The sequence below is a fragment of the Oreochromis aureus genome, linkage group 7 (assembly GCF_013358895.1).
Source record: "Oreochromis aureus strain Israel breed Guangdong linkage group 7, ZZ_aureus, whole genome shotgun sequence".
In the NCBI taxonomy this organism is placed as follows: Eukaryota; Metazoa; Chordata; class Actinopteri; order Cichliformes; family Cichlidae; genus Oreochromis; species Oreochromis aureus.
The window spans coordinates 6,254,400-6,275,491 of NC_052948.1; the positions used below are offsets into that span (position 1 = coordinate 6,254,400).

General features: G+C 39.3%; 1 protein-coding gene across 3 annotated transcripts in view; it reads right to left on the minus strand.

Annotated features, from left to right (window-relative positions):
* ldlrad3 (low density lipoprotein receptor class A domain containing 3) overlaps positions 1-21,092 on the minus strand; it is a 96,823-nt gene that overhangs the window by 22,636 nt on the left and 53,095 nt on the right. For all 3 annotated transcript variants that reach the window (XM_039615721.1, XM_031756502.2, XM_039615722.1), the window contains exons 3-4: positions 17,355-17,480; positions 13,667-13,801 (exon numbers count right to left, since the gene is read on the minus strand). In XM_039615721.1, the coding sequence (XP_039471655.1) occupies positions 13,667-13,801; positions 17,355-17,480 (261 nt within the window). The remainder of the gene's footprint in view (positions 1-13,666; positions 13,802-17,354; positions 17,481-21,092) is intronic.

Genomic DNA, 21,092 nt, shown 5'->3' on the forward strand with positions numbered 1-21,092 from the left:
CAGGCATAAGCAGCCACTTGTAGGTTGTGTTATGTTCAGTACTTATCCAGCATGATAGTGTTGTAAAATGCAATACTGCGACACTATAACCTCAATCTACAAACAACTGAAGTGCCTACTTACTTCAAATCCCTATATTCCTATTGGATCACAGCATTCACAAACACATACAGTACTTCCCCATGTACACAGAGTTACATACACTCCTCGTACACTCACTTCACCTCGTATAAGTTAAAAGTACAGGGACTAACTTCAGTTAATTTGATCAATGAATAATACACAATGAGTTTACAAAGGAGAAAAACAAGGCACAATTTGAGAAGCTACATTTTTGGGGTTTTCTTAGTGTTACACAACCGACTATATATAGTGTGGCTGTAACTGTGACAGAATTTTTAAGACCAATACTGATATTTAAGATCTGAAATATTGGCCAATATCCTTTTCTTTTAATTTAGGATGCATGAAAGATAAACAGATTTATCTAACATTTGCTCTTGCAGCTTTTATAAACATCTACTAAGACGTCAATGCAGTTTAAAAAAAAAAGAAAAAAAGAAAAAGGAATGCTTGTTTGTTGAGTTCCAAACATGTGTTGCCAGTGATGTTGAGTGATCTATGTAATCTCCACACTCATAACATGGCTGCAGGGTGTTTCTCCCACTTTTTCTTTACTTTTAAAAAATTTCATTCACTGGTCATTATAAATGTGGATAAACAGGATGAATAATAATAACTAATAATCAAAAGTCTGCAACACCGAAATATCAGTTGGCAGTAATATTAAAAAAGCAAAACATGCATTCATCCATCCATCCTCTTATCCTCATCAGGGTCGCAGGGAGGCTGGAGCCAATCCCAAGTACCAAAAAGGCAGGGCACACCCTGAAGAGATCGCCAGGCTGTCGCAGGGCAAACACAGTGAGGCAGACAACCATCCGCACTCACATTCACACATATGTTCAATTTAGAATGATCACACCTTCACCACCCACAGAACAGTCAAAAGAAACTCTCTCTGTATTGTACTGTTCTGTTTTAGAACTGATTATAATCATCAGTTCTTTAACACTGACAACAGTTAAAATATCACCTATTAAAAATTTTAGGAGTTAATATCTATGTAAATACATCTATTCAGTCGACAAGGCTGAGGTTGATCAGACTCCAGCTTCTGTCCAGATGGTTAGCTACTCTGACCCCATGGCTCTCCTCTTCTGACCCATTTCCATTACTGTAATAAGCCATAAATACCCTTAATGTACTCACTCAGAATACACACTCATTTGAATGTGTATACATCCAGCAGGCACACTTTTCCTCACTTTTTACATGTTCATTCTATCAAGAAAAACTGCTTAGAATGACCAAAGGTGCAACACAACAAAACAATCTGTCACCATAATTCACTATATGTGTTGCTCTTTTTCTGTCCCTGTATCCAGGCTCTCTTAAACTCCAGCATAGGATTTTTATGGCTCTGCCCTTTGGGTGGCCTTCTGGCAACATAAAACAATGAGAACAACACCAAGAGAGGAAAAAAAAATGTGTGTGAGAGAGGGTGGAAGACAGAAAAAAATATGAGGGTGGGTGTTAGGATGATAAAAACATAAAAAACACAGCAGGAACCAAGAAGCATTATGATCTCGAGCATTCATTTTAAGCCTTGTGCATGTGAACAAAGTGACCACAGACTGCCAGGGGAGGGGAGAGCAGAGAATAGAGGAGGGGAGAAATCTTGTGATGAGTGGAGTCAAGACACTGGGCAGGAGGAGGTAAACTGTAAAAACACGTGATGTGAAAAGAGCGGAGATGGGAGCCAAATGCTAAAGACTGGAAAAAAAAATAGATGGGAGACTAATGGCACATGAGCAGGATGAGTCAGAAAAAGTGGCTAGATAACAATAACAAAAAGAAAATGGTTCAGAATCTCAGTAATTACCATAAATGAGACCAATTTTGCATACAGGGACTAATCCAAGCCCTCTGATTCAAATATGACCCATTTGAAAATGTTATTTTCTCCATTTCTCTCCTTCTCTAACTCTCCTGTCATCATTGAAACGCCATTCTCTTTAGCGTTTCAATCCTTTCCTGAGCCTTTTCTTCTCCTCGCTCTACCCCGCTTTGTTTCATTCCCTCCTCACCACTCATGCTCGTCTTCAATCCGCTCACCTGACTTAGTTGTTTCCCTTTCCCCCGCGCCTCTCTCTGTTCTGCTTTTACCTTTACTTCCTGCACCTGTCTCTCAGGTTTCTGTCTGCTTGTTCCCCTTTCTGCAGATATCTTGTTTCCTACTTTCTTTCTCATCTTTTCCAGTCAGTTCCTTTCTTAACACTCCCTGATGTTTTTTCTCTTTCTACTAGCACCCACGGGCCCTTTCCCCATTTACGGTTTCCACTTCCCTCTGCTTCTCTGTCCTTCCGCTTGATTCCTTGTCTCTTCATACAATGAATCCAGAGGGTTTTATCTTTTTTTTTTCTCCAATGGCTTTGCCACTTTCCCAAATCCCTCATCTCCATCAGCTCCCCTCCCACCCTGTATCACTCTCTTCTTCCCTATGCTTTCCTTCTCTCTTCCGCTTCATCGTCTTCACACGTTTTGCTTTTTTCCCCCCTCCATGCCATATTCTACCCCCTCGCCTCCCCTCACCATCCTCTCACATTTCTATTTCTCACACTGACATGCAATCCCTCTTTTCTCTCTCCAGGGCACTCTTCTTTTCCCTCGTTCCACTTAAGCCCTCGCCCTTTCATTTCGCATTTCCCCAACAAATGCATTCAAGCCAAACACGCATTCGAGCACTTACATCACCGCATCCTTGGCTATATCACCACCCAAACACACATCTGCAGCCTATCACACCTTTGTAACTGTTGAGGCCCTGTGTCATTTCAGCAGTGCCTTAAGTACAACCATATCATGAGACAATGCGCTTTTACAGTGCTGGCAGAAAATGCATTTACAGGAAATAACCCAGCCCATTAATTACAGTGAGAGCTAGCTGGCCCCAATTCGTCACTCAATAATGCCCTGTCTGTGTACTTCTGATAGCTGCAAACCGGATAATGCTGCCACTTAGTAATTAACACTGGATCCGTGACTGTCTCACTAACCAATAAATAAATGCACATCAGAGAATCATGGTAAGGCATCAGAGTGTTCAGAACCTAAATAATGACTGGAAAACCGACAGCTGCTGGAGGTGAGGTTTGTTTGCTCCCAATTTATAGTTCAGTTCATACTTTTTTATTTAACTAACCCAAGGCTTTTTCAGCCCTATAGATCTGTGAGGATTCCCCAATGATTCACTCCCACAGACTAAACCTGTAATGTTACTAAGAGGCTCTGCTACTTATGGATGAGTGCATTAGACATGCCTGGAGAAATATGGTTGTGCCGGGGAAATTAAATTGAGCTCTGGGCACACAACAATCTTGACATTTTTTTCCAAAATTCATCAAATTCATATCCAAATGACTGAAATCCCATTCAGTCTGCCTCTTTGCTAAAGTCTTATCCTTTTCTCCATTTTTAATTCAAATTAATGCAGTTCTAAAATGTTAGAACAGCGTTTTTACTCGGCCACAAAAGGATGAACAGAGAAATAAAGTGCAGGGAACATTTCTAAGCCAAATCAAAAACAAGAAGTGATTATATTTTCCTTTTAAGTTCTCTCTGCTGCACAGTGAACTTATTAGGGACTTCATTAATAATGTTTAAAGTTTCCCAAAGAAGTAGTGAAATTATCTGCCACCACTTTACAGCTATTGAGGACTTGAGCAAAATGACAAATGAGCATTCACCATTTAGCATTAGTTCAGCTTCAACACCTCTTGGACTTTTTCTTTGATGCCATATTGCAAAAAAAAAGCCTTCGAGCCTCATTGAAGTTTGCAGACTAGGCAGGTATATTTTCTAGAAAAAAAAAAAAAGCTAGTGTACTGTGAAAGGTACTGTAAATTACTTAAATGATTCATATGCACAGATGGAGAGGAAAAGAGTGGGCCTCATTGAAGCACCACATACTTTTCATTGTGCTGTCAGCCAGTCTTTGAGTGCGAGGGGCCATACAGGAAAGGGGCACGTATTTCAAGCCAAGTGTCGCTGAAGCAGGGAAATCTGGCAGTTAAGGCCAGGTTTAACTTACTGTAATGTAAATGTGATGCTTGTTGAAGCATAAATCAGCACGCAAATTAGCTTGGTTATTGTCCCTTTTGGGTATTTTACATTTTATGGTGTCACTTAAGTATTTTTTCAGTATTCGGTCACTTGCCACTATTCCAAGTCTTTTGGCTATTGTACATCAGCCATCGATCCGGCTCTACCAGGGGCTTAGCACTTGTGCCCTTAACAAAAACCCTGGACTTTCTTTTGACTCATCAAGCCATGATGCTTTTATAGAAGAGTAGCATACTCACATACACTTAAAATGCCTTGATGCATGCTCAATCATCCAGGTAAGTAAATCTCCAAAAGTTGATTCTGTTAATCTGGACGTAGCGTTTTGTGAAGAAATGTTTAAATCACTAAACTGGGAGGTCAGTTCTTTGCAGGTTTCCCCCAATCATACAAATTCTCATGACATCATCAAGTGACTTGTTCAGTCTCAGCTGTGAGCTGCAGGTTTCCCCAATCTTATATACAGTACATTTGCATAATGACTGAAACCAGCCCAGTGAAGGAACAATGGGCTGGGAGGTCAGTTCCTTTGATCAGCAGGCTGTTGATCAATGCAGTCATGACATCATCCTCTTCATGCATTTGCATAATTAAGATTAAAGAAGGGTGTGGTCTAATGACATCAACACCCTATACCTCACAGCCCATTGTTCCTTCACTGGGCTGGTTTCCGAGTCATTATGCAAATGTACTGTATATAAGATTGGGTGAAACCTGCAGAGGTCAGATGCTGAGACTGAACAAGTCACTTGATGATGATGGCAGACATAATTATTAGGCAACTTCTTCTTTGGCAAAAAAAAGAAGCTTGACAGGCCCAGATTAACAGAATCAACTTTCTTAAAATTGCAAAGCTTCTGAGAGATACAACAATCAAGCGTTTCATTCAAAATAGTCAAAATCTACTAGTAAAATAATTCATCTAATATATAATTAGAAACCATTAAAAATTCAAATCACAAGAAGGCATAGATGGGTTGGATTTTCTCCTTTACTTTCATGCAAACCACATCCAATATATAATTAAAGCGACGCATCCCATGCAGTCAGACAACACATGCCTTCAAGAAAAACATGATTTTCAAGAACAAACTTTGTGTAATATTGAGAACCTGACTCAAATGTGAGATTTACAGACTTACTATTCCTCAGCAAATGCATCAAAAGATTAAATTTATATAATGGGGCAGACGCTGAAAGCTTGGCGGAAATTTCACAAGATAACAAACTGCACACTTTTACCATCAATTTTTATACCCTTGTGGAATAACCCAGATTTTCCACTGAATAAAATCTGAATCTTTGCCTCTTAGATTGAAGACTCACACAAATCCTACACATTTTTCAGAATAATATGCTGTCCTAATTTTCTCACTTACCAGATTAAATTCTTAAGTTCAAGATCAACACAATATAGGTAATTTTGCACTCTACATACTACTTTGTCAAAATCAACTCTCATGCAAATGATTTGGTATGTTACCAATAAGTCCTTGGAAATGCCCTTCAATGGATCACATTAATTGCAAGGATTATTGGTAACAATCAAACCAAAAAACAGCACATGAATATGTATTAATGTTTATATATATTGTCTGATAGCATTTTAATTAAATATAAAATAAAATGTCCTAAAACACACAGAACCTCGTTGGCTGCCCTGTCTTAGTTTCTTGAATATTCGCTCATTCATTACTGTCCAACTGTGTTTTTTTTTACACTTTTGGTTCATTGTATTGCAACATTAGATGAAAAAGTACAGCTCCACCAAACACCAACAGTAGAGCTTTTGTTCAGAGTGAAATTCTTCCACTACTCAGTGGTTCCAGGTCATCACTTGACCGGCATCACCATGGTGACAGAATAAGGATCGGTTTAGGAGGGAAAGGTTGCTAATTTACAGCAGCCTGAACAGCGACGCTTGACTGGTCCTGATTCAAGGACAGCGATGATTCATACAGACTCTGGTCCCCGGGAGTGACCCCCCTGTGCAGTCATAGCCAATGGCAACGAGGCCCTTAAGCAACAGAAGCTTGGAACTGACAGTTAGCCTTGGTGAGAGGGAGAGGGTGGGAATGGATACCAAAACGATGAAACAAAAGCACATACTCTCAGTTTAAAATAAAAGAAAAGCACATACTTTAAATAGAATGCACACAACAGTTGAGGCCATAAAGTAACTATTTTATTCAGTTCCACAAAAACAAAACTCCTACTATTACAACATCCAGACAGACTTAAAAAAAAAAAAAAAAAGAAACAGGAAGCTGCATTGCCTTAGCTGTTGGTGGCAGGATCAAACTAACAGCATCTTGCCAACTGCTTGGCCTTCCTTTTTTGCAGACCAAGAGCTGAGAGTCTCTTAGTATTGCTTTGTGATCACTTTAAGCTACCAAAAGCAAAAACCTGAAACTTTTCCAAAGCTGAAAACCATGGGCGGTGACATGTGCAACCTCTCCTATTTGTGCCTGTCAAGTGTGCGTTGGCTCTGATGAACTGGCACTATTACATTCCACTCCCACACCTCAGTCTACTGCCATTATATTCCCCTACACTATTTTATGCTCCCTCCCACACCTTTCTATCTCCGCCAGCTCTCTGAGCTCTGCTGATGAAGGGCATGAACAGACCAACATCTCAGCGTCATATACGTCTCTACCACAAAAAATGCCCATGGACTAACTTTTCATTTTAATCTATAGCGCCTATATTATTTGGGGCCAAAGTCAAGCAGCAGTCAGTGGGGGGAGGATGTGGCTGTTTGAGAAGCTATTAGCAGACTAAAAGGATACCAATAGTGAATAGAGGCTCAGGGACTTTTAATCACTCTGCCATTCTTTGTTCTTTATATATCAGGCTGACACTATATATTAATGTCTAGTTTACAAGCACTGTTATTGGGGAGGCTGGAGTTACTGCTAAGTGTCAGAACACAGTCACTGTATATACAGCCCTATTTGAATTGCCGGTGTTTATTGGCCCAGTAAATGGCAAGGCTGTGAAGACAGGTTGTTGAATACACAGTGCTTATGCAAAATAGCAGATGCAGTGCTAGTGGATCTATCTAGAAGTTCTTACACAGCCTTAGGAGGATATAACAAATAGAAAGCTGCAGATTACTCTCTGTGGGAGGGGAGCATCCCTGGAGTTTAAAATGAGGGATTTGACTTCTCAGAGAGCGTGCTCACTATATCAGCTAGAAGGTTAAAACTGCTTATTGTACTGCTGGTGTGGATTGAAAAGGGTTTGTGGACATGTGCCTGTGGTGGCCAAAATGAAGCTCTTTAGCATATTAGTGTTTTAGTTGGACAGGCGTTTTTGGAATACACCAAATTCCTCTGACAAGCACTGTGAAAACAAGTGATTCTCACTGAGATGCTTATCGAAATGTACAAAAGAAACTGGCAGAATTAATTAAACACAGTCAAGTTATCTAAAAAAAAAAAGCTGTGATTCAGTTTAATTTTTCCAGATCTTGGATCGTGTTTAATGGCTGGGCTAATTTTCATCAAACCAGTCAGGGTCAGGGGTGATGCTAGCTGCCAATGTTTTGACAGTGTACTCATGTAGCAGATTAATGTTACACGTCAGCTCGGTGCCCAGTGTCTCACTCTGACTGACAGCTCTCTGGGGACCTGCAGGCCAATGATTCCTCCTAAGGAGACATTAGAAAAGACCATAATGATGAAAAACATTTATATTAGGACAGTGCAGTTTTCAGGTCCCCGCACAAGCTGCACAGTGTTTTTAATGAGACATATTCAGTTGGCTTATTTATTGCTCGTTTCTACTGTGGTCTGAACATAGCCAAATAAGTATACCATACAATAAACAATAAACAAAGGTCTACCTTCGGGTGTAAGTCCCTAATTTTAACGATGATGCAAGACACCCTTGTGTCAAAAATACTATAAATAGCTATGTTTGCAATGTACATGTAACTGGCTCTATCTCGCAAACAATGTCAATGTATTCTATGACGCAATCTGAATGCCAACATATTTAAATAGTTTCGGTATTCAGACCCGATGTCACCCCTTTTGTTCTAAGAAGGAACTCAACTACTGTTGTGAGGCTTTCAAAGTGTTTGTGAATCACAGGCTGTGCAGTCTTCAAGAGTTTAAAGATTTATTATTTGCCCAATTATTGCCCTGATATTAAAACAAATGTAGTCTAGGGGAGAGGCAGCAGAGAGGGCATAAATCTTACTCATGCAAATTTGAAAGCTTATGCTAAACTTAATGCAGGCTTTTAGAGCTTTGCTAGTGCATGCTTCACACAGTTTTTTGTGTATGAAAACACAACAGGAAAAAAACAAAACAATTCTTTGATGGCTGTGACTCTACAAAGCATGCCTTATCTTCAGAAATGCACAAAGCCAGCTGAGAGGTTTTTGAAGCCCTCAAATCGTCCCCTGGCCCTTCTGTTCCTACCTTTACATCATTTCCCCTCCCTGTTTCTCGCTTCTAAACTTTAATTAAAAAAGGACAAGCTGAATTGTCTTTGAGATGGGGGAGGTGTGAGTTTTAATCATTATCACACTTTTCGACAGTCTCCACGACATCTGATACTCTGTCTACTTGTGTTAATTAACGTGCAACAACGCTGATGTGAGCATTTCAACTGCTTTTCTTAAAAACCTCTAAGGGGAATCTCCAGTTTTTAAAACAGGTCAGCTGCTGTGGTTGAAGCTGTGCTCATCATTTTTGTTCTGAGTCCTTTAACTTGTCAAGTGCCGCGACCTTCAGAAAGTTTTGTGTGTCCTGACAGCATTATTTTTCACATCAAATATGCAGAACAACCAGCTTCTGACACACTGTAGCTCTGTGTATGTGCTTATCCACTCATGCACATGCTCTTTTGGATATGCAGAGAGGCTCTCTTGTTCTCAGTACGGGCTCCCCCAACATCTGGACCTGTATGTCCTGTATGCCCTGCAGCAGTGTTTCAATAAAAGTTTGTTTCAGATGCAAACATGCACAAACATTGACTGCACTCTATCCTCTGCTGTAAGAAGAAGGGAGGACTGGGGAGAGCAAAGCGAAGCTCGGCTGTGGAAAACCAGCTTTCAAGTCATTTCGGTTTCCAGAGTTGTACCGGTCGGCCTCAGGGCCCGACGTCATAGATGCTGCTCTCATCCTCTCGAGCTTATCGCTACCCCTCACTCACTTTTATCCAAATCCCTTCCTTTCTCTGCCAAATCGCCTGTCTCTCTTTGCTTACCTCCATGTTCCTGCCCATTGCTATTCATTGCTTCCTGCGACTCCATTTCTGGTTCACTATATTATGTTTATGTGGTGCCCCTTTCCATTTCTTTATCTCCGATATCCATTACAGTAGACCCATCCCACTCCTCCTTCTATTTCACTGTGCGATGATTGCACAAATGCATTTATAGGAATTGTGTATTGTCTGCCACTTTGGCACCTTTCTGCTATTTCAAAAATCAATTACCTATCCAATAAAACATTAAACAGTAAAAGCAGCTCTGTGCTCTGCTCTGTTAGTGCCTAACTGCACTACATTGTTTAAAATCACTCGGATGAGAACTAAAAACACTGGAGGCATAACAAAGCCGAGAGGATGATGCTGCCTTTGTAGATTTCATTGCCTGACCCCTCCAGGGCAGGATAACCAAATCCTAGCAGGTAAATGCCCTCATGAGCTATCCACTGACAGACTTGGGAGGTGATCTCTCACTACACTCATTCAAATAGAAGAACCAAGTGTAGAGACACTGAAGCAAGTAATTATGAGTAAGGAGAAAGAGTGGTTGAACAGTGGAAGCGAGGAAGAGGATGGAGCGAGGAGGGAGATGGTATGGTCGGGCGGCTGAGAGCAGATATTGCATGCCTTATCAGTCACCCCCAGGTCTTTGCTTATTATAAAGAGAGGCAAAGTCAGAGTCGAATGTAAGGTGAGAGTGAGTGTGTGGTCCAAGCAATCCTGTTGTTGTGGGGACCTAAATGTGTTTACACAGTCACGTTATGGGGTCGGGGCTTCCTTATAGAAACTTAGCAAGTCCCTATGACATTAAAATAAACACATTGACGATCAGACACAAGGTTAGGTTTTTGTTAAACTAAGATTGGACAAGCAGAAGATTATGATTTAGGGTTGAGCAAGTCTGCACAAAATTAATACATTAATACAACAAAATGTCCTCTAAAGTGATGAAATGATTGTGAATGTCTGTGTGCACATGGGAAAGAGATCCCAAGAGTCAAACCACAAAAGTAAATACCAAAACATAAAAAAATAAATAAATACCAAAACACAAGACTTACACTTTACGTAATGCATAGCAAATATGAGCAAGAGAACATTTAGGTTATTTGCTCTCCATGCACACAAATATTACCATAAAACCTGTGCTGACACGAAGTCTTGAGGGAATACAACAACACACCCAAACAGACTCAGGTTAGACGTTGGTGCACAGACACATTTCTGTGAAATCCAAAAACTCGCAAACTAGATAGCTGAAAATGTAAGCTTTTTGGGCGGAGTTTTCTGCGATAAGGAAAGGGTAAAACTTGGCACTCCATCACCTGGAGACAGTTTAGAGGTAGATGCATTCTGAGAAACCACTCCGTCAACCATTGCAGCAGTTATAATAGAATTGCTTCTAGGCAGAACACTTTCTCTCTGTAGTTAATGGAGCCAAATAATTGCACTCAGGACCATCAAAATTCCCAGTCATGTATCACTTGATAGATCTTCACTGAGCCCATATTGATGCAGTTGAACATTTTATGACATAATGTAACAGAGCTGTAAAAGACGAATGCTTTCTAATGCATTTGGAAACAACAAAAAAAGTCATCTACCATTAGGTTTTCTGTTTAATCACTTCAACTCTCCATACAGTGTGAAGTAATGCTTTCTGAGATCTAATGCTCCAGATGCCAAAACTACAGCCAGCAGGATTCTTCCAGCAAGTAGTGGAGTTGGTATTGTTCACTTGTCAACAAGGAAATGGAGTGCAGTTGACACAGATATCGATCAATATTTCTGCATCACAATACAGTGCTATTCAGCATTCTGCGCCTCTGCATTGAGTTGTGGAGGACGGGCTTGTAATTACAGATAGACTGCCTTTTCGCTCTGTCTCTTTCATAACACAAGCAAGAAGAAATAATAGTAATGCGTTCATTAATTCGGCTTCACAAAATTGGAAAAAAAGTTGACCAACTCCAGCTTATTAATTTTGACTTGACAATAATAGTTTTTGAAGGAAAATTGGGCAGAATAATTAGCTTCAGCAGCTACGGCTTGTACTTTGTCAGCTGAGTAAAAGCTGGACAAAACTTTTTGACAGCTGCTGTGCGACTGCTGCAGTGCTCCTCCCTGTTTAGTAGACATGTTTTGCCTCTTGAGTTTCAATCAAGTTTCTGCCTGACTCAGTCCTGGTAATAACAGTAGCGTGTAGTGGGCTATACATGCTGATAGTTTTCAACTTTCCACTTAGCTTGTTTTTGTTTGTGTTACTTTTGACAGACTTTTGTTCTCAAAGTATAAATCAATATGACAACAGCCTCCTGGCAGGACAGTGGTATACTGATTTTTTATTATTATTTTTTTAAAACATGAAAGAACACCTGACAGCAGGTCCACACTGGGTTTCCGGTGGTTATATGTGCGTCAGGATTAGACTGCTGGCAGAAATCACAGGCTTGCCAGTGGAAGAACAAGTGAGGTGTTGACAGTAGCTGGCTGTTGTGCCAGGAAAATAAGAATGCCAGATATGAGTGCTACCTGACAGTGAATAAGGCATTCTGTACCAGAAGGCATCATTCTCACTATCAGGGATCATCCCGCTACTACCTGAATTACACTACAAGTTGACACATTGCCATCAAACATTACACTAATGATGCTGTGGTGTGTGTCTCTCTGTTAAATAAAGGCACAGTGAGGGTTTTTTTTCCAGTGTTGTGGGAATAAAATCACAGCAGCTTATGTCTTCTTTGGCATAAAGCTTAATCTGTCAGTGGCTTTGTTATAAAGCACAGACTGCAGAATCTCTCTTAAGTGATGTCTCCAAAACATCAAATTTTGTGACATATTGAGGGACTAAACACTGCAGCTCTACTATCCAGTTTAACAGCGAATCTACAAGCTTCCACGTGTTTGGAAATCTGCTGCAAAGTTTACTGCCAATGTTTCAGATAAGGCAGAAATGTGCTTGGAATTAGTCTTGCATACAGAAAAAATTATTAAGATTAATAATTGCTTTTTTTCATGAAGGACCAGCTTTAATGAGATTAGTTTTAGTGGAGCAAGACCACAAGAGAAAGGCTGAAATAAAGTGTGTCTCACTCTTGTGTTAATGATATTAAGGTTTTCTCCAAAAAAGTCATGGCTTTTACTGAACTGAACAACTGCAGGAGAGAAACACATGCACAGTTGTAATCATGTGTTCATCCATGCGTTAATGTGATGGAATGTATTCAATGATACACTGTATTGAAGTTGATACGTGCATGGATGCAGGGGTGTGTCCAAAAGGGGGAAATGGGGTGGCATCAACCCCCCTCGGTATATGATTAGCACCTCCGATGCACATCCCGAACCAAAGCCATTGGACTACATTTACTCTTAAAAGCCACAACACCAAAAGGTTACACGATTCCTTTAATGTACTTCATGTACTTTATTTAAGTACTTTCATGCTATGCTGCTTTCTGCTTTTACTCCATTATAATGTTGATGCGAATAATATACTTCGTAGTCCACAATACTTATTTTAAAGTTGTAGTTACTTGTTATTTTGAAGATTAATTGCAATACTATAGTTCAAGCTCCCATGCAATATAAAGGTTATTAAAATCTTCAACAGCTTCAACATTAAAGACATAAACACATCAATAAATCAGTAATTATTATCCAACAAGTGTTACTGCACATAATGAGGTACATTTACTTTAGATACTTCGATATATTCTGAATATACAACTTTGTGAACTATTAAGCTGCTTAAATAGGATTATTTTTTAATTAAGCAGAAAGCCTAAATACTGTTTTTCCCGTTGCAATAATTATCTGACACAAGATTAAGTTTAAATTCTTGTGCAGCTCCACTTTCCATATAACAAATCTGAAACAGGACACAGGGTTTTTATCTCCGCATCACTCTAAAAGGTTATTATAAATAGCACACAATTAGTCTGGGTAATTAGGGTGTGTGTAAAATTGATTGGTATTTGTTTGCTGCCATCATTTGATTTTTGACATTCCTTTTATTTGATTCATGTGCAGTTCATAGGATAATTAAATAAACCTGGTGCTTGCACATCTTAGATGCAGTTCACACGTTTGCAGATTACACTCCAAAAATGCATCCATAATGATGTGGACGCATGTGTGTTGAAGCTGAATAAACAGATAATCCTGTGTGTATGTTAGATTCTCCATGCCTCGGTAGATGTTCCATTTAGTAAAAAACTTAAATTAAATAATAAAAAAAAAAAAACATTACCTGCTGTAGTCAAGCAAATCTCCTCGTCACTGTTGTCCTGACAGTTGTCCTGTCCATTACACAAGAAGCTGCGGTCCACACAACGGCCATTTCGACACTTAAAGCGAGCCTCCGAGCACACCAAGGGGTTCTCCGCTGTGGTCGAATCAGAGCAGAGGTAAAGGGTCAGCTGTTAGCTCAAACACAATTACAGGGAAAGTTTTTCAGCTCAGATTGATCTGCTGTATCTGACAATTTGTTTAAAGTCAGATAAATATTATATGGTGGCATTTTAGCAGAAGATATGAAACATTTAAGAACTATCGGCAAGTTTGTCTGGAGTTTGATAAAAATCAAATATCAGTCATTTTAAAGAGAGGACAAAACCTTTTTAAAACATTCAAAGTCCTGCAGAGAACTACCACTCCTTTTTCAGTATGTTCTGGTTTCTGTCTTTGTTCAAGCCTCTGCAAAATGAGGCATAATTATCTTGTGAGAAGATCCAGACAATTACACAGTTGTGACGCAGTATGTGCTGGGAGCATAGAGCAAAGCTCCATTTAAATGGCTAGATTAGATTTGTGAGCATGGGGCCCTGCAGGCTAGAAACACTGCCTCTGACAATGGTGAGTGATTGGCTCAAATCACATTCCCCACTGGGAAAGCGGCAAAGGGGTCATATGAAAACCAATTATACTCTAAAAAAAAATCTTGTGCTATCATTGTTGTACACCTACTATAACAACACTAGGGTAAAACATGGATAACGATATTTACACTGTTAAACAGATGTAAAAAAGTAAAGATAAAATGATGCATAACCATGGAGTTATGAGCAATGCATAAAAATGATATTGTCAACACTATAATATGCAGATGTGCTAAATTCAGTTTTTAAAAATTATTGAGACACAGCAACTCTGCAGAACTTGGACTCTTTATAGAATGACTTTTCCCCTCTCAAAGTAGTGATGTAACTAAACGTCCACCAGGGATAGCTGTGCCAGATAGTGCTGTGTCCACTGAAGCTGATTGTGCCCACCATGTGCCACAGCATACTTCAGAAGACTCCCAAAAATGGATCTCCACTCTTCTCCACTAAAAATACATGGGTTCACAGCTTTGATGGAAGTTTCACATAGCAGATCACTCCAGACAGTAAAGTCAGCTGGTATTTCATAGTAGAGACACACCAAAGACAGCTTTAAGGCACATAGGTTGGGCGAATATGACAGACTTCAAAAACCCAGAAATGTGTTAAAAATGATCAGAAAGAATCAAACTTTTGACAACATAAATTTGTGGGAGTTTGTTCTGCTGAGAATAAAGTGCAACTTCCACAGGACAAATCAGGAAGCTCCTGTAAACCACTTTAAACTCAATAAGGCACCTGAACAGGTGGGACTAATCCTGAAAATGCAGTGCAACCTTTCTTCCAGCTCTCATACAGCTCGTCCAGCTCCAGCACTCTTTCTCAAGTATATTTTTTAGCCAGAAAAGCCTATTTTGAAGTGAGAAGATGATTATAGCTTGTTTTATGACTGCAGGAGACACATACTGTCAGGAACTTTAGGGGGAAAAAAAGTGAAGTGAGATCTTGCAAAGTTACATAACTGAAAGTCTGAATAAACCGTGGGCTGGTACAGCAGACAAGGTTTTCAAAACCTGTCAAGTGCTTGTAAAAAGTTGGACAGAGCAGACAAAAAGCACAGCTTCTGAAATGCTGTGTGGTTTGTTGAAGCCACATGGTGGAAACCTGTCTATAAAAACAGCTACATCAAGATGTGGAACTTAGTCAGAGAAGAATATAACCTACAGGATAAAGTGAAGGTACTAAAATAGTGTGCACATGATCCAGATGTTAAACCTAACTAGATAGATAGTAGATTTAATACCTGGAGTGCAAAGAGTATCACAACCCTGTATTCCATAACAGATAAATGGACCCTGAAAAACTTACAAGGCCTCCAACAGGCACATGGCCTAGAAAAACAAAATTTCTACAGATATCTTCAGCTACGCTACCACATGCATAATGATGACTCAGTGATTAAAGAAATGTTAAGAGTAACAAACTCCATTTAGAACAGGAGCATTATATCAAGTTTATACAAAAAACCCCCCCAACTTAATCCACAGAATACATAAAGCAGAAATGGGAAAGTGAAAGCAATTTTGTAATCTCAAAAGAAAAATAGTCTAGCAGCTGTAAATTCTTATACATGGAGAGAATTTGGGTGGAAATGCCTAATAAGATTTTTTTTATTACTCCAAAGCAGAAAGTTCATATTTCAACAGAGAAGTCCAAGTGTTGGAGGCTCTGTGGAAATCATGAAGCTAATCGTGGTTAAGTAACATACCCTTCCAGTTCAATGTCTTTCTGTTGGGAAACACTGATTTTCATTTAAATAGAAATGTATATTTTGACTAAGTATTTATTTGGTGTCCTGATATCAGCTGGTAGGAAAGCTCTAACCAGACACTTGTTACAAACAGAGCTCCCCACAAAAGAGGAATAGATAGAGGTTGTTGATAGCATACAGTACTGTGCAAAGGTTTTAGGCAGGTGTGAAAAAATGCTGTAAACAAAGCATGCTTTCAGAAATAAAAATGATTGTTTATTGGCCTCAAATGTATTCTGCAGCTGGACAACGACCCAAAATATACAGCCAAAGTCATTAAGAACCATCTTCAGCATAAAGAAGAACAAGAAGTACTGGTAGTGATGGTATGGCCCCACAGAGCCCTGATCTCAACATCATCGAGTGTGTCTGGGATTACATGAAGACAGAAGGATGTGAGGAAGCCTACATCCCCTGAAGATCTGTGGTTAGTTCTCCAAGATGTCTACCAGCTGACTTCCTTCAAAAACTGTGTGCAAGTGTACCTGGAAGAATTGATGCTGTTTTGAAGGTAAAGTGTGGTCACACCAAATATTGATTTGATTTAGATTTCTCTTTTGTTCATTCACTGCATTTTGTTGATTGAAGAAAATAAATGATTAACACTTTAATTTTTGAAAGCATTCTTTGTTTACAGCATTTTTCTCACCTGCCTAAAACTTTTGCACAGTACTGTATATCTAATGGAAAAGATCCCATAATCACACCGATTACAGACAGAAAAGTTTGTCAAAATATAAACTGAATGGACTCTCCAGACGCATTAGACACAGACACCGGAAGGGCAGTCGCTCTGAATCTTCTAATTTGTAATACAGAGATGCATTTATATTATTATTGTAACTAACTGAAAGTTTTGGTACTAATAGGGGTGTGGCAAATCCATTAAGCTTAAGCAAAAGTATTTTATAGTTTACTGCAGAAGCATATTTGTAGTTTAGAGTGATGTTAGTTGCACCCCTATAATTTTGCTGAAGAAAAAACGCACATGAAAACTGCTATAATTTTAAAAGGGCTGTTTAGCAGAGAGATATTTATACTTTAGTTTTTAGTGTGTATCAATCTCTCCAAGCAATGGAGCCTGTATTCTTTTACTTTAACCTGTTTGAAATTTATAGACTCCAAGCCCATCCTAACATAACTCTGATGGTGACGTCAGGGTTATTTTCTCAGATTTGATGAAGCTCCACCAGAGGAACATAAGACATACAACATATATATTCTATATGTTGCTTAGATTTGATATAAACAAGACATGGCATGATCTGGCCACAGATCCATGGATCTGGGTGTCATGTGAGACTCACTGCAGTTTTCCTCATCACTCCCGTCAGGACAATCGCTGAAGCCGTTGCAGCGGAAGCGTCCAATGATGCAGTGGACACCGTTAGCACAGGCGAAGAATGTAGGAGAACACTTTGACTTGACCTTAGCTAAAGATATAAGGGTTGGGGGAAGTGGTGAAAAACAGAACAATGAATTAGTGTGTGCATGATGCAGAGATGGTGCAGAAATCTTTCAGACATTATGTTTTATGACAGCATTTGCCTTGGCTGTGATGAACAAGGCAAAGGAGAGACCTTCACTAGGAGACAGTGCTTGTATTACACTTAGGTCCATGTGTTTTTGTGACACTTACACAATTTTGCATTTCTAGAACACCATGATAGATTTGAAATGAAACAATCAGGGCAAAGGAAGAGGAATAAAATCAGTGCATACTCTTATCTTTGCTTCAAAGAGTTGAACAAAAACACTGCATAAACCATAGTCCTCTACTTTCAGAGGCTTCAAATGTATTTGAACTATCCACTTTAAAGCAGTTTAATGTAACATAACTCTAGAACTGGCCAAATCAACAGTTTGGCACATTCTGAGAAACAACACAATGGTGAAACCAACAGCATAAGGTCTAGATTTCCATTGAAATCAACAGTAATGATCACAGCATCAGTCATATGCTAAAGAAAATTCCCATCACAATATTCAGAAAGGTTCAGCACAAGGTAGAAACCAATGATCAGTCTCACCAAGACAAAGGCCAAATTAGACTTTGCCAAATAAACACACACACATGTCAAAACATAGCTTTTCATCTGCCAGGTGATAAGATTAGCCTGTAACAGAATGACACAAAAAATGTGGATGGGATGGCTTATTATCAGAAACATACTAAATCATCTGTAAAAAAACAGCAACGTTAGTGGTTCCCAATGGAAACGGGTCACTAGTTCTTACTGGTTATATTCGAAAGTTATCCCAAAGTGTTTAGGGCTATCCTTTTTAAACAGATGCATCCTAATTAAGCATAACTAACTGGACAGTGCAGATAGAGATCCAATAGTAACAGAATATTTTCAATTGCCCAAGTCAGTCAGCTGATTTCAACCTGATCTAGAAGACATTTCACTTGATAAACAGGTAAAACTAAGGGGAAATTGACCCGTGATCAAACAATAACCAAAAACAGATGCAGGAAAAGGTTCAGCAAAACATCACAACTGAGAAAAACTCATTTTGGTGACATCCATGGTTCCTTGGCTTGATAGTCATTGCCTCTAAAAGATTTCTTCAAAGTATTACAAATTAACAGCTTATGTATGATTATAATAATTTAAAAGCTGAAAGTCTGCATTTCATTTGCATTTGTTCCTTTTCATATCTACTGCAGCGAAAAAAAATTGTCATTGTCCAAAAATGTCAAGAGCTAACTTTATACATGCATGTTCTAACATTCAAAGACACACAGCCATTCAACATTATATAATGTTCAAACAGTTGCTTACGGATAAAGAATCATTAAATTTAGCCCATTTTGTTCTACATTGCTAATACTCCCATTTCCACAATTATGACACATAATGGGTAAGATCTTGACCAAAGAGTACTGATAAGAGGAGAAAAAAACAATCAGTTAATAACAAAGACAAAGAAAGCAAATCGTGTGGGAGAGGGTTTGTATGGATTCTGCCATTGATCAGCCTAAGCAGGCCATGGGCCTTATCTCTCAGGACAGCCCTGAGACTGAGTGAAGAGCTTGCAGAACATCAATGCCTGGCAACCTCAGTTAAGCACCAAGCCCTGGCTTTTTACCTCAAACTCATTGATCTTCCCTGGCAGAAGAAGAAAAGCAAGATAACAGGTAGATACAAGCAAAGACATCAGAAAAGACCCTGCAAAGTTACTGTAGAAGTCGGATTCCAACCAGGAAATACACACATTGCTGCAAGAGAATCATGGTTGCTATATTTACAGTTTGCATTGCTGAGTGATATTTTTTATAAAATACAATGTTTCAGACTTATGTTTCTCTATTAGAGAGTTTTTTTTAATTACCTACTGGATGCATTTTTCCCTTCCAGTAATAAGCATTGAAGTAAAGTTGGCATTTGGAAATCTGGCTTCTAATCAGAGCTGCTCTCATTGTAACAGTACTTACCTACTAAGGACAGAGAAAGGAAAATCTAAGACATTGTTATGATGCTTTGGTAAATAACAGAAACGCATGCCAGTGAGGAAGTAGCATGATACATTTTATGAACACTTGGAAACAACAGAAGGATGGAGCAACCCACACATACAAACACACAGGGAGGGGGAAGTGAGTGGGCATGCTAGAAATGTCAAAGAAAGCCACCGAACCTTCTCTGTGTTTTGTTTCCCTGCGTTGAATACAGTGGGTAGAATTGGCTCGCTCATAGGCTGGCAATGTGCTGCTTCAAATGCCAGGGGTGCACATTTTTCCCTCTACAATTTATTGCGGTAGCCTGATTTATGAGCTCTTTCAAGCTGTGGCGATTATGTGTAGCAACAGGGAGGGCAAGGCGCAACAACCACAAGGCTTTGGAGCACCCATCTCCAGGATGAAATGTAATCCTCTGGATGCGGGAGGAAGCTGGGATAGTGCCCGATCTATGTGTCTATAGTCTGGGAAACCTTTGTTTACCTGGCCAGCAGAGCCCCTAAACACCCAAATCTCATTTTGTGTGGCATATCACATTCATAAAAGTCTTCTTCTGTAGCTTTCAGGGATATTAAAAGATTAGTAATAAAACAAAAACACGCGCTCCCGCTGGGGGTTAAAGTGAGATTCTGCTGGCCACAAACAAAGGAAACATAATCCTTTATTATCTATTTGTATTCATTTACACTGATGTTTCTTCTTTTACCAATTTTCTTTTCTATTTCTATACATAAGAAAGAAATGTTATTGCTCTGAGATTCATGTGAATCCTAATTACCACTTATGCAGCTGGCTAGGATTCATCCGACCCAGCGTCTGTGCACAAAATTAACTTAAAAGTCACATCAAGGGCAAGCATATGAAGGGGAATTGGTGGGTGGGACAAACACAGCTGGCTGGACAGATATAGCTAATGTGCTTAGCTGTGTTTTTGGGTTGCATACCCCCTCATAGCCTAAGCCAAGCTGTTTATGAAGCAAAAATGCAAAAACTTAATTAGACCCATCAAACTAGAGTGGAAGAGATGGCAACACAAAACCATATTAACTTTCCTTTTGATGATTCTGTAAAGGTGCTCTGTTTTATTCAATAACCCGGGCATTAGCAGTTCAACTTTAAATACCGCTGCTGATCCAGGTAATGCTGATTGATTTCAGGTCCTCTGCTACACTCTTCAATTTACATTGTATAAGCATCGATTTCATCCTGCCTTCATCCCTTCTGTCATCACTGTTTACTGCTTTACTTTTGTGCCAAATTTTCTCTCGCTCCTCTAAGCCTTTGTAGAAGTTTGTTTACGAAAAGCAGACAGGGTGTTGGGTGGCTTCCAAACTTAGTTCCAGTGTTCAGCTGAGCAGCACAAATGAAAACGAATGGGGTAAGCAGTCGAGCAGATTTCTTGAAGTAAGACTATCACTTGCAGAAAAACATGCCTGGTTCACACTGAAGCTCACAGGTGGAGGACACACAATCACAGGCACAAAAAAACCAAACATGTCTCTGTTTTTTGTTGTCTGATATATGCAATTACACATAATCCTTGACATTTTTATTAAAAAGGACACTTCTGCTAAACACCTAT